This window comes from Bison bison, unplaced genomic scaffold (assembly GCF_000754665.1).
Source record: "Bison bison bison isolate TAMUID 2011002044 unplaced genomic scaffold, Bison_UMD1.0 scf7180017864190, whole genome shotgun sequence".
NCBI classification, from domain to species: domain Eukaryota; kingdom Metazoa; phylum Chordata; class Mammalia; order Artiodactyla; family Bovidae; genus Bison; species Bison bison.
In genome coordinates this window covers 1,882,744-1,897,357 of record NW_011494762.1, presented here as the reverse complement: position 1 = coordinate 1,897,357, position 14,614 = coordinate 1,882,744, and the positions used below count along the sequence as shown (strand labels likewise).

At 39.9% G+C, this 14,614-nt stretch overlaps 1 protein-coding gene across 1 annotated transcript in view; it reads right to left on the bottom strand.

Moving 5' to 3' along the window:
• Window positions 1-2,245: 2,245 nt before the first annotated feature.
• Window positions 2,246-14,614, bottom strand: part of ITGA6 (integrin, alpha 6) — a gene marked incomplete at its 5' end in the record, with an annotated part of 87,811 nt that continues 75,442 nt past the window's right edge. The window contains 2 exons of the mRNA XM_010843849.1: window positions 2,246-4,413; window positions 9,146-9,271. Of these exons, the coding sequence (XP_010842151.1) occupies window positions 4,252-4,413; window positions 9,146-9,271 (288 nt within the window). The remainder of the gene's footprint in view (window positions 4,414-9,145; window positions 9,272-14,614) is intronic.

Below are 14,614 nucleotides of genomic sequence, written 5' to 3'. Positions count from 1 at the left end.
ACTGCAAGGAGATCCAACCAGTCCATTCTGAAAGAGATCAGCCCTGGGATTTCTTTGGAAGGAATGATGCTAAAGCTGAAACTCCAGTACTTTGGCCACCTCATGCGAAGAGTTGACTCATTGGAAAAGACTCTGATGCTGGGAGAGATTGGGGGCAGGAGGGGGAGAGATTGGGGGCAGGAGGAGAAGGGGACGACAGAGGATGAGATGGCTGGATGGCATCACTGACTTGATGGACGTGAGTCTGAGTGAACTCTGGGAGTTGGTGGTGGACAGGGAGGTCTGGCGTGCTGCGATTCATGGGGTCGCAAAGAGTTGGACACGACTGAGCGACTGATCTGATCTGATGAAAGTCACACTTTTCCTTCACTCCAGTGTAGTCATCAACCGTCACCCGGTTAGCTTTTCCCTTTGTGGTCCACTTTGAACTGTGTTAGACCCATTTTCTCTCCCTGACTTGTTTTAGAGTTCACCTACCTGTCCAGGATTTAACCAGGAATCCCTTTGTAACATTTCCCTCCTAAATGGGTCTGTTGGTAACACCTCTGCAGACGTGGCCTCAGCCACTGGCTCACAGCACTCTCAGAGAGCTGGGCCAGAGAAGGCAAAACCTATTTTTAAGAGAAAGAAAAGTTACTTGCCACTTGATCACAATCAGAACGAGTGGTGGAACAGATGCCCCCTGGCTTCATTGCAGTAGCCACTCTTGAAATCATCCTGAAGTTCATTTTCTCTCCTTGAGGCTCAATGCAAGAGGGTAGACTACAGAAGTCCAAAGGACGGACCACTCATCCTTTGAGCTCGAGGAACTGCCTTTAATCATTTACTTCGGCTTCAAGCTCATCAAATAACCCTTCCACGTTCCTGCTTTCTTAGCTCTGGGAATGTTATTTATGTGGAAGCCAGTCACCTACAACATTTTACCATTTTTCTCCTTTAAAACAAAACAGCCCGTCAGTCCCAGCCTGTTTTCCCACAATGTCCTCATTGTACTAGGGCTAAGTTTCTTACTAAGATGTTTTCATCCAGGATAGAAGGCTGGAGCTTATCCTTACTTTCCTGGTCCGGAAAATGTAAGGCATTTCCCACCAACATCTACCCCACATTCTAGAATATTCTCAACCACAGGGGCATGGCATAAGCCATAACTCTGCATGATATGCTGCGAGGTTGTAGCAAGTAATCTGCAACCAACAATTACATGTCAGTGTTCACAGACAGGTCCAAGGGTCCCCTGTATGAATACCACTATCACACTCTGAGGCATCTCTGATTTTTGTGAGGAAGAGAAGGAAGCAGAGTCCCAGGAGTCCCATAACGCACTACCATGACCTCTGCCAAGGGCATTTATGCCACAGCCCTAGCCAAACCAGTTACACATGCTCCTAACCACTGACTACACATCACTGCAGTGACTTACACTGGGTATACCCGTAGGACTGTGGTTAATAAAGTCCCAGCCACTGGCCTGTCTAAAAAGTACCTATCACTCATTTCTTTAGATGGTTAACATCACTGGTCTGACCTTCAAAGAACTAACAAGGCTAAGACATAACATATAATACCAAGTACAATGGAAAACTATTCCCTAATAGACTGGACATTTTATGATGGAAAATTTATTCAGGCCAGGGCATGCTATATTGTCTGCACACTATATACATGCCTTCCATTTATTAAATTGTGACAGTCCGGCTAGAGAAGTTTCAAAAAGCTGCTTAAATTTAAATGAAATCCACTGATGAAGAAAATATTTTCTGACCTGTCAATTCTGCCTAGTCAGTGCTTGGTAATCAGTATAATGAGGCAGGTCACAGGTGGACTGCTGTCACAGTGAAAGTGTGTTCTAAGAAGAAAGCAACTTAGCCGTAAGAACTTTTTCCTTTGAGCCATGTGTCACTGCTAGCTGACACCCTATCCTTCAGAGGCATAATAAGCCTTTGAAGCAGATCAATCAGTGCTTACACACAACTCCCAATTTGCAGATATCTTGAACAAACCACCTTTCAGATCATTTTCTTTTGAAAATATTCTCAACAAACAGTAAAGCCAAGAGAGGAAAAAAAATCACATTTACATTGCATTCTGTGGAGCATTAATATCTTTGGCTGATCTGAGATTATTCTTAGTGTCCCATAAATAAAAACACCAAAACCTTTATCGTTCAGCTTGATGCAATAAAAAGAAAGGCAAGTCAGGTTATTTATAATTTCACATGTACAATGCTGTGTTTCTAAGCCACAAACATTTTCATAAAAAAATTTTTATTTCACACTTTTATACAAATATCCACAGGTATCTTCTAATCATGAAATAATTTTACAATGCTAGTTAGTATACAAATGTATCAAATGCAAACAGACCAGTGACTTGACTTGAGATGACATTTTTAACAACTATAAACACCACTACATTCCTGTTTCTTTTGTTGGTGAACCACCCTTGCACCCCGCCCCCCTTTTTAGGACATTCATTTTTATAACAAAGGTCTATAAACACTTTCAAAATATCAGCTTCTCAGCAACCTATAAGCCAGCGCACTGGGTTCCAAGTTATCTGAGCAAGAAACTGAGATTTTAAACATTGTTATGACCTATTTTAGAGAAATTTCTGTAAACAAAATATCATCTGTAAAACTATTTTTGTTTTGAAAATTCCAAAGCACAACTAATATCTTAAGGGCATAAGATTTCTGGAAAAAAAAAAAAACAAAACGCAAAAGCATCAATGTCACATATAGCTGTATTTTGTTCTTTTAAAAGATTTTGAGATGCTACTTATACTACAGCCAAACAAATTAGCACCTGTTTGTTGCTGTACCCCCGTAACTTAACATTTTGAAGTACAGTAATTTTTTAAAATTTAGCTTTCCAGCTATTCAATCTCTATTGAATGTATATAATAATAACTTCCTCCTCCCTCCCCTTCATCTTTAAAATTAAACAATTTAAAGTTCTTTTCAGAGTAGTTATTTTGGGGGATGCAGACAGGGGAGGAAACAAAGCAAAAAACAGAACATGGATTCATTGATTAAATGATTCCAATAATATTGTAAAACTTCGAAGCCATGATGTTCAGACTCTTGGTATCAGGTATTCAGTAGTCTTACACTGGATGGGTTTGGGTCCACCATCGGCACTCACTGTTTCTTTCAAGTCCTGAATATACAACATTTTCAGCAGTGACTAGACTGCACTCAAGTCCAGCAAACAATCCCATTATTTCCAAGAGTTCCTGGTGGTTACAGCAGGAAAATCAGAAATATCACACAGGGCTAAACTAAAAAATATCTTCTGTCTTTAAGAATTACACATCTCACAGTTAAATTCTATTTCTTAAATGTTTTGGGTTTGGAGGGAGAGGATAGTGCTGTCATGAAGGGAGTTAATAACTTAAACTTATACTTTATCTGTAAAGTATAACAACTCTCTGCTATATCTATAAAGACTTACTATGTTCTTTAGGCAGTCAGTAATTGAGGTCCAACCAGTGACCTCTTATGTTCTGATTCTGATTGCTTAATCCAACCTGAAGGGCAAACTGGAGAATCTTTGGCCTGTTAGTCAATAACAAAATGGTTTGTGAAAAAGAAAAATAAATACCATATACAAATAAGTATAACTAGCATTCAAATCTGTTATGCCTGTGTGTTTTAGTGAAAGGGAAATGAAACCTGTGTGTATTTGGCGTGAGCAGGTATTCACACGTCTAGGAAATGGAAAAAGATGGCAGGATGGCAACATTACCTTCTATTGCACATTTAATTTATGGGAGCACTTTAGTTTGAACACAGTTACCCTGATGGCATAGGGTTGTGATGCAGGACAGTTAACTGGCATGTTCTCCCATCCTTTGAGAAGAACGCTGGCAGAGGTGGTGCCAAGGCTGGGACGGTCACTCTGGCGCAGGGGTCACGGTGCCTTCTTCCAGCTACACCTTTGGAAGGATGTCGTGTAAGAGTAACCGGGCAGGCCCTTCCCCAGCACAAGTAAGTCAAAAACAAAGGCAACCCGGAACGTTAAATTAAGGCAGTTAAAGAAAAATCCATTCCAACAGCCTTCAATTTGGCTGTGCAAAACGGGAGCCTCGGGCCACGTAACAATGTCCACAGTTAAAATTGTAGGCCCGTACTGTTGTGCAGTCTGTCTGAAATCAGTATTCAGATATTGAACAGGTTTTTCAATCCATCTGAGTGTCTGGGTTGGGGAAAAAATAAAGCAGTTTGGATACTGTGAAGCTTTTCTGGCCTCCCTAGGAGTAGCTTTCATTTTCATTCCACTTTGTGATCCACTGTTTTTTTTCAGGGTTATCATTATATTTTTCATCTGGGATCTCTCGCTCTTCTTTCCGGATCCTTACAGCGTGGTATCGGGGAACGCTATCATCGTACCTAGAGCGTTTAAAGAATCCACACTGGAGACGGGGGGAGAAAGAAACAGACACAAATTAAGTAATTCCAAGAAGGGCAAGTCCACTAGATGGTAATATCTAAGCTTTCTGTTCAGCTATGCCTAAATTTAGACTGGGACAAAGAATAAAAGACATGGTTTTCTTTTAAGAAGGAACTAATAGGTCAAAAATAGTAATAGCCGGTGAGGATAAACAGAAGAGAACAGCTGTAAAACTGGAAGAAAAGTCCCTTTTCCCATCTTGTCTTTCTGTCTTATTATAGCAATGTTAGTTACCTCTAAGAGTTGAAGAGTTTATGAAACAGTGCTTCCATTTTTTTATAATCACCATATTATATGTAAAAGATCTAACTTTCAGATTACTAGAACATCATGTTAATTTCAAGAACAACTTTTTTTCAAGGTCATAAACCAAAGATTATTCCATGCCCCTCTTCCACTAACAAAATGGAAATCAGGTCACAAATATTTTACAAATTACTACTTGAAATGGGTGATTTAATCTCCTCTCCTTCTAGGCTCCAGTACATCTTTCTTAATAGCTAAGATGTAATTTATACTGCCTGGATTTCCAAATGAAGCTTCCAAACTAAGCTGTTTCATTAATAAATCATGCAGTGACTGTGTCCTGCAATAAAATCATTCATGTACCACAAAGAATTTGAGAAACTATCACTAGATTGAATTTCAGAGCATCCTCTAATTTCTTTCCTTTTTGGCAAAAATACAGCACTTACACTTAGATTATTAATGAATATATATTTTATTAATCTGTAAAAACATATTCAATCTTATCCAAAGTAGGTTTTTATTGGGAACATACCTGGAAATTCTTAAGTCAGACTGAATTTTTTTAATAAAATATATATGTATTTTTTAAAAATATGTCTTTAATTTTTAAATGCAGATAAAAGATGGATGAGGAAGATACTTAGAATAGTTGATTAATGTGTTTACTATGCGACATCAATAGGCATAGAACATTTGTTTTGAATGATGTTAAGCTATAAAAATGGCATGGGGCAAAATAAAATTATGTACAAATTTATCACTATTTATCACAAATTTATCACTAAATCGGTGAGGAAAATGGGACAAGAATTTTTGTTCTAAGGTCTTTTCTATTTTCTGCAAAAAAGCCAAAACACCTATCTGTCACATAGTGTGACTACTGCCCCATTTAAACAAAGAAGAAATCGGGGTGATACATAAACTGAAATGGAAATGCTGGGATTCGTCATGACAGGGCCATGGAAAGGGATTACAGGGGTAATTCTACCCTCTGGTGCCCACAGAAATGGAAAAAGGAATTGCTGCCAATTCCTGTTTCCATGGAGTTACAAATAAGAGAAGCCAAACATGAACTTAAAATCAGCTGAGACCCAGGGCTGAAAAAAATTTCTAGGAACATGGAACAAGGTCAAACTCCATTACAACATTTTGAATAAACTGTCCACAGCATTTTTATATTAAACTTTTGTAAACTGAAGGCCATGTTGGCAAAGAATCATCTTCTGAAGTCAACCATAATGTCTGTCACGCCAGTAGTGAAGAGTTTGTTGTAATGGTCTTTGACTTGTAGTAGATATGCAGGGAAAGGAAGTTGCATGCTTAGCCAGCATAAAACAATTTCTGAGCAACAATAAAAGCATTCCGAAGCCTTGCCCCATCATTTTATAGCACGAAAATCAAAAAGATGACAGTGAGAAAGCCCTCTCTTAAAGAGAAACACAATGTTTCCAACATGCAACAGGTTAATTAGGCAGTCAACACAAACTTCTGTGGGAAATTCCAAAATGGACAAGAAATCTGGGATGATTTCTTATGCATCTTTGAAATTCCAAGTGGTAAGCTACATACTAGATTAACAACACGTGGGAAACTGGTCTACTGTAGAGGTCTAACACCTCCTATGTGTACGTAGATAGCAGTTTTCTTCATTGCTGTGGATGATGTCTATTAACAACAAAAAGTAGCTCACCTGCAACGAAAGATTCTTTGTGCACTTAAAAAAAAAACAACACTAAGCTTTCAAGTGAAATGAAATAAATTCAAGCAAGGCAAGCCAGTGTGGACATTTGGAAAACGTCTGTTAATGGGACACACACAGCAAGCTGTTGCTTTTAAAGTTAGCCACCACAACCATAGCAGGTTCCACAGCTAGCAATTAAAAAACATTGATCAATTACCAATTACAGAAGTAGATCAATACTACGCATCAGAAGTAAGCCTCTCTTTATCAGATGGCTGAGCATGGATCTCAGCCTTGTGATATGTGGCATCATAGTGATCTTTCTTATTTCTCTTGAAGAAACCACACTACAAGGAAGCAAGGTATTTAGTCAGTGTTACAGTTCTGTGTATAAAAGCTAAACAAAAGAAAAATCTCAAAGTTTAACCTGTTTCCTACTTACAGCTTGCTTACAAAGAGACCACTATGGATCAACCAAAAGGGAACGGACCCCATACCATATGACACAGTGACATCAAGTGTGCTGTATACTCAGTTGCTAAGTCCTGTCTGATTCTTTATAAAGACTGCATGGACTATAGCCCACCAGGCTTCTTGGTCCATGGAATTTTCCAGCCGAGAACACTGGACTGGATTGCCATTTCCTTCTCCAGGGACTCTTCCTGATCCAGGGATCTGCTTGGCAGGCAGATTCTTTACCATGGCACCGCCTGGGAAGCCCCAGTGACGTCAATTAACCCAACTCTATTACCATGGGTCTCTGGTCAAATATTTATATGGATGACACTAGGAAATTGATTTTTCTATTTGTAACAAATCCTAAGGGCCAAAATCATTCTAAAAGGGAAAATATTTACACATCTGATCATAGTTTTGGGTAGTTTCTTCTTGCGGGGCTTCCCAGGTAGCTCAGTGGTAAAGAATCTGCCTGCCAATGCAGGAGACAGGGGTTCGATCCCTGGGTCAGGAATATCCCCTGGAGGAGAAAATGGTAATCCACTCTAGCATTCTTGCCTGGGAAATTTCACAGACAGGGGAGCCTGATGGGCTATAGTCCACGGGGCTGCAAAAAGTTGGACACAACTCAGTACACACTTTCTTCTTGCAGGGGATATGGAGTCTAACTATGCAAGATTGACATCTGTAGATTACTGATTCAAAGTGTAAGAATAAATTCTCTAAGATTTAGCACAAATCCAAATAAAGAGATACTGAATATATTCCTGTCCTTTTCAGTGAATTTGAAGGGATAAGTGCCATCTACTTGAGGCCTTTGTGGGGTAAATCACAATATAAATTTGAACATACCATCATGAAATAATGATTGCTCTCACTTTCCCAAATTCTGAGCCATCACATAACGTTTAAGTGATAGTAATCTGTGCTCCTCAGATTAGGTCACTCTAAATATAGAGATATAGGAAAAGACTGTCCTTATAGGACCTCTTCTGGAGAGCAATAGAAGGCCATCCTCAAATATCAAACCTCACATTCAGCTTTTGATATCCAAATAATTTCCAGAGCATCTCCTATATCAGCTGGCTGCACTCAGACAAACCTACTGTCTAAAGTAAACATCAGGTAGGGCTGGCTGACTTCCCCTGGGAGGATGGGTCTTGGCATGAGCAGATACCAAACTTCAATCACACGACTGGAGGATGCCCAAAAACTATCTCAAAATTATCTTGGCAAAAGGAAGTTACTTGGAAAAATAAAGCAAAAAGAGATGCCCAATATTTGAAAGTGAGACTATCTTAAGTCCTTGTCCATTATACTTGGATCCAAAGAAAAGATAAAGATAGTTTGATCCTAGGGACTAGTAGCTGAGTTTCATCATCCTTTGCCTCTAGACCAGACATGTTTGGAAACCCCAAATTTCCGGCCTTTTAGAAAAGTAATACACTGCATACATAATGTCACAGTAATTATCCTAATGTTTTAGAACTGAGTAAAGGATAGAGACTATAAATATCCTCTCTTCACATCATGTCAAGTTGAGTTGCCAAATAAGTCATTACAAACTTTGTTTTGAGTTTTTGGGGACTGTTGATAAAAGTCTGTGAATCTCCATTACTACCTGAGAATAACCCAAGATCTATAGATGATAACTTTTGCCAAGAAAAGTACGTGACATCTCATGCATTTTTTGTAATGTCGACTATTTACTGGTAGAAAGCAGAGGGAAGATACTACATTATATTTACAGGACCAGACTATAATGAAGTACATCATATTAAACACAGACCTTCCTTATGCTTGACATAGGCTATGGTGACCACTTTGGGATTCATTGATTTCATGCTTTCCTATTTCCTAATCTAGCTGCAACTGTAACAAGCCCCCATTGCTGCCATGAACATTTCTTTACAAAAATTGAAATTAATAGGGATACAGATTCTGATTAGGGTGATAACCAATTTGGCTTAGATTCAGAATTTGATCAGCAATAAAGAAATGGTCATAGTGGTAAAATTTAAAAAATTATTATCTGCCAAACATGCTATATTATATGTGAAAACACTGAAATTTACACACTTAAGAAACCTCTTATATAAATAGTGTTCCTTTACAAAATATTAGATAGGTATTCAGATCTTCATTATATAATTCTTGAGTTTGCTGTATTTTGGAAACATTTCATAGAATAAAATGTTGGGGAAAAGAAGCAATGAAAAATGTATGTACTATCAGTGTTAATTTACTTTAAAAAGAAAACCTGAAATAAAGTTTATATCACAAAACTCAAGTCCCAGATATGACTTACCTTCCACAGTAAAAATACTAATAGACCAAGCATCAAAATCCCAGCAAGAATGGCCACTAGGATGATCCACCAAGGTACTCCTGAATGTTGAGCTACAGTCTTTGAGGGAAACACAGTCACGCGAACCTATGGGGCGTAAAGGAAAGCAAGACCATTACAAACTCGGGTGAGAATTAAACCCTGAGTTTGGATCACTAATTCTGCTTCTAGATACACTTGGTCAATGTAGCCTACAGATGGATGACGTGTCTTTTTGGTGTGAGTTCCTTTCCTTTAGTAATGGAATATTGCTTCAAGAGGCATTTCTTGGAGCTCTTTTGCCAGAACCTGGAAAATGCTGAATTATGTTTTGATGAAATAATTGCTTCTGTGCTAACTTACCTTTTATAAATTTTTATAATAAAAGTAGAGAAAATTGTATAATGAACCATCATTTAATCAACAGCAAGTTTCAACAATTACCCAGAGGGATACAACCAATCTTGTTATATCTACATTAATATAACCTGGTATCTTTTTGAGAACAATCACCCTCTCTTAATCAAGCATTCAACAATGGCAACAAAACGGTCCATTTATGCACAATTAGCCTACATTCCTCACTCATATTTTAAAGATGTTATGAAATATAAAAGAGGAATGGAGCTGCATTACTGACACCATTCTAATTTTCCCTTAAGGTTAAAAGCAAGCAGGACCCAGTGGGGCCCTCTCAGCAGACCAAAGCTTTATGGTTCAAACCTGACAGTTACTTGGAACCACAGGATTGTGATGGTCATCTTTGAAAACAGAAGATTACCTCTTCCCCAGCACATAGCCCCTTCCTCTCTTCCCTAAGTAATCTCAGAACAAAACCTGGGCAGTTGATTCTTTGGGACATGAGTTTACCTTCTCCCCAGGATTGCTAGATTCCTCAATAAAGCTTTCTTTTCTTTTACCTAACACTTGTCTCTCAGTATTGGATTCTTGGGTTATGAGAAGCCAAACCTGAGTTTGGATAACAAACTAAAGATGCTCGTAAAGAATAAAATTTTCTGAAATGGCTTGCAGTCATTTATTACGACAATGTGTACATACAAACGAGACTCTGGATTCATTCAGAGGCAGCTTACAGCTTTAAGCAGCAGCTGATGAGAAGTTTAAGCTCTAAATACTTGATAGCTGGCAAATACCAATTGAATAGAAGTGTTTATTCAGAAATCTAAAAAGTTGCTTATGGTAATTTGCAACAATTTGGTTATGTGAGTTTAGAATTCAAGTGGATTTCTGTGATGCCAGAAGGTTTTTTTCAGGAAACTAATCTTCAAAGCTTATAAAAGACCTGGTGAAAGCTATAAATATGATTTTGTAAACTATACTGATTATTCATCTATCACTTTGAAGTTTCTGCTATTTTTGAATTTAAAGAATATAAAGTGAAGGGTAAAGAAAACTTAAGAGAGAACAATTTAACTCCTCAGAAGTGTTTCTAGATAAGTATTCTACATTAGTGTTGAATTCTGGATGCTGCCGAAAATGCTTCCATGTCTACACTGTGATCCAATACTACTATACTAGAACACTTAAAAAAAAAAAAAAAAACAACTCTTAAAGTACTTCTATCTATACTAGAAAACAAGTTTTCAACCTGCTCTTACAGAATATACTTAAAAGCAGGAACTGCTTTTCTTTAAACATCTTTAACAGAAACAGAATTCACATTAAGAGTTTTCTAAACTCTAACCGCATAAACAACCTTTATCAGCTACTATGTTTCCTGTTATGGTCTCAATGAAGTTTCACTTAAGCTCTCAGCCCAGGGGAGGGCCTCCTGACTCACTTCCTCTTGCCTCCCCTTTCCCCAACAGGTGTCCTCAGTTCAGTCGCTCAATTGTGTCCGACTCTTTGTGACCCCATGAATCGAAGCACGCCAGGCCTCCCTGTCCATCACCAACTCCCAGAGTTCACCAGGACCCACATCCATCGAGTCAGTGATGCCATCCAGCCATCTCATCCTCTGTCGTCCCCTTCTCCTCCTGCCCCCAGTCCCTCCCAGCATCAGAGTCTTTTCCAATGAGTCAACTCTTCGCATGAGGTGGCCCAAGTACTGGAGTTTCAGCTTCAGCATCATTCCCTCCAAAGAAATCCCAGGGCTGATCTCTTTCAGAATGGACCAGTTGGGATCTCCTTGCAGTCCAAGGGACTCTCAAGAGTCTTCAACACCACAGTTCAAAAGCATCAATTTTTCGGCGCTCAGCCTCCTTCACAGTCCAACTCTCACATCCATACATGACCACAGGAAAAACCATAGCCTTGACTAGACGGACCTTGTTGGCAAATGTCTCTGCTTTTGAATATGCTATCTAGGTTGGTCGTAATTTTCCTTCCAAGGAGTAAGCGTCTTTCAATTTCATGGCTGCAGTCACCATCTGCAGTGATTTTGGAGCCCAGAAAAATAAAGTCTGACACTTTCCACTGTTTCCCCAACTATTTCCCATGAAGTGATGGGACCGAATGCCATGATCTTTGTTTTCTGAATGTTGAGCTTTAAGCCAACTTTTTCACTCTCCACTTTCACTTTCATCAAGAGGCTTTTGAGTTCCTCTTCACTTTCTGCCATAAGGGTGGTGTCATCTGCATATCTGAGGTTATCGATATTTCTCCCGGCAATCTTGATTCCAGCTTGTGTTTCTTCCAGTCCAGCGTTTCTCATGATGTACTCTGCATAGAAGTTAAATAAGCAGGGTGATAATATACAGCCTTGACGTACTCCTTTTCCTATTTGGAACCAGTCTGTTGTTCCATGTCCAGTTCTAACTGTTGCTTCCTGACCTGCATACAGGTTTCTCAAGAGGCAGGTCAGGTGGTCTGGTATTCCCATCTCTTTCAGAATTTTCCACAGTTTATTGTGATCCACACAGTCAAAGGCTTTGGCATAGTCAATAAAGCAGAAATAGATGTTTTTCTGGAACTCTCTTGGTTTTTCCATGATCCAGCGGATGTTGGCAATCTGATCTCTGGTTCTTCTGCTTTTTCTAAAACCAGCTTGAACATCAGGAAGTTCACGGTTCATGTATTGCTGAAGCCTGGCTTGGAGAATTTTGAGCATTACTTTACTAGTGTGTGAGCTGAGTGCAATTGTGCAGTAGTTTGAGCATTCTTTGGCATTGCCTTTCTTTGGGATTGGAATGAAAACTGACCTTTTCCAGTCCTGTGGCCACTGCTGAGTTTCCCAAATTTGCTGGCATATTGACTGCAATACTTTCACAGCATCATCTTTCAGGATTTGAAATAGCTCAACTGGAATACCATCACCTCCACAGGTGTCCTAGCTTTAAGCTAAAACAACTCTTTCTTGAGATTACTGGTTGAAGCAGAGAGGTACCCATGAAGTAGGGGAGAGAGAATGGTGAGAGACCAGTAAAGAAATAACATAGTTGATATGAGTGCTAAGTCAGACAATCCTAAACTAAAAAGATTACTTCCACCAGCCTGTGCTTTATCTTGGCTTCCAAGGTGCACAGTGGTCAAGAATCCTCTGCCAGTACAGGAAACACAAAAGATGCAGGTTCAATCCTTGGGTCCAGAAGACCCCCTGTAGAAGGGAACAGGTCCCACTCCAGTATTCTTGCCTGGAGAATTCCAAGGACAGAGGAGCCCGGCGGGCTACAGTCCATGGGGTTGCACAAAGTCGGGCACGACTTAGCAGCATGCACACACACATGCTTTATCTCGTTTAACTCTGCTTCCCTAGTATGTAGCACAGGCAAGCCACACAGTATCCATGGGCAAGGTGATGACTTGGAAGGGCCATTCTCATTTTTACCAATAAGCCCTGATGAAGCCTTTTGAAGTGGAGAGTAGACACTGGTCCACAGACAGAGGAATCAGCCCTATCACCACGGTACCAGTCTTTCAAATGGATGCTCTTAGAGGGAAACCACACCCCAAAACTGCTGCAATCCGACAGCCATAAGGGCTGAACAAGGTAGTTTTTTATTTTGTGGGGTTAGGAGTCGGGTGCAGTGTAAGCAGGAACTCAGCCGAGAGCTCTAAGCCCCAGGTCTGGCTACCATTCAAATCAGATCTTGGAGCCTTTTAGAAACTAAAACAAGTCACTGTGCATCAGACTGAGGACGAATGCTAGGCTCTGGGCCACACATTTAAGGTTCGGATGTGCTCTGCAAACTCAGTGTGTGTGTGTGTAAGGCCACGCCGCAGGAAGGCAAGAGAGGCCGGTCAGCAAGACTTTATTGTTTGTTTCCTTAAACTGTCAACTCTGTGTGGTGTGTGCGTGTGCATTTTGACAGTCATTCTCCAGCTGGGACTGAGAATAGGAGGGAAGTGGAGCTGGCCTTAGAATCAGGAGGGGGCAGACAAACTATGAGCTGAGATTCCCAGAGCTCTGGACACCTTGTCTCATCTCGTCACAGCAACTATTACTGATGAAAAATGACAGGTTCAGGCCAGTAGAAACTACTCCAACTTCAAAAACAAACAAACAAAAAAATTGTTTTGCTTGCATTAAAATCTAGGCATTTCCACAGGGATGACCTGTGCATGTGAACCTCATCCATCATGTGTCCAGAGGAAAAGGGTTTAATTCTGCTGATGCATTAAATTCCATCACCAGTGAGGAGTGCTGAGACCACATGAGCTTTCCCCCAGCCAAAGCTGTTTCCCTAAATCACTCTTTAATGTAATACACTCCACTCTCATTGAACTTTAGTATAAGATACTCACCCAGTGAAAGTATTTTTGTTATCTTTTACAAAACTATTAAGGAAACCATCCCCTTAGTGAGTATTCTTCATATTAGAAATTCATCTTGTAGAAGAATCCACATCTCAAGTCCTTCTCTGAATTTAGAACCAAAAAATGAAAATCTCCTCCACCCTGAAGAATAACATGCCTACTTCCACTTATCACACTCTTTCTCATTTTTGGCAGGCAGGAAGTTTACCCACTCTCTTCCTATTCCTTAGGAATGAAGTTCAGTTTAGTCGCTCAGTCGTGTCCAACTCTTTGTGATCCCATGAACTGCTGCATGCCAGGCCTCCCTGTCCATTACCAACTCCCGGAGTCTACCAAAACCCACGTCCATTGAGTCGGTGATGCCATCCAACCATCTCATCCTCTGTCATCCCCTTCTCCTCCTGCCCTCAATCTTTCCCAGCATCAGGGTCTTTTCAGATGAGTCAGCTCTTCACGTCAGGTGGCCAAAGTATTGGAGTTTCAGCTTCAACATCAGTCCTTCCAATGAACACCCAGGACTGATCTCCTTTAGGATGGACTGGTTGCATCTCCTTGCAGTCCAAGAGTCTTCTCCAGCACCACAGTTCAAAAGCATCAATTTTTCGGTGCTCAGCTTTCTTTATATTCCAACTCTCACATCAATACATGACCACTGGAAAAACCATACCCTTGACTAGACGGACCTTTGTTGACAAAGTAATGTTTCTGCTTTTGAATATGCTGTCTAGGTTGGTC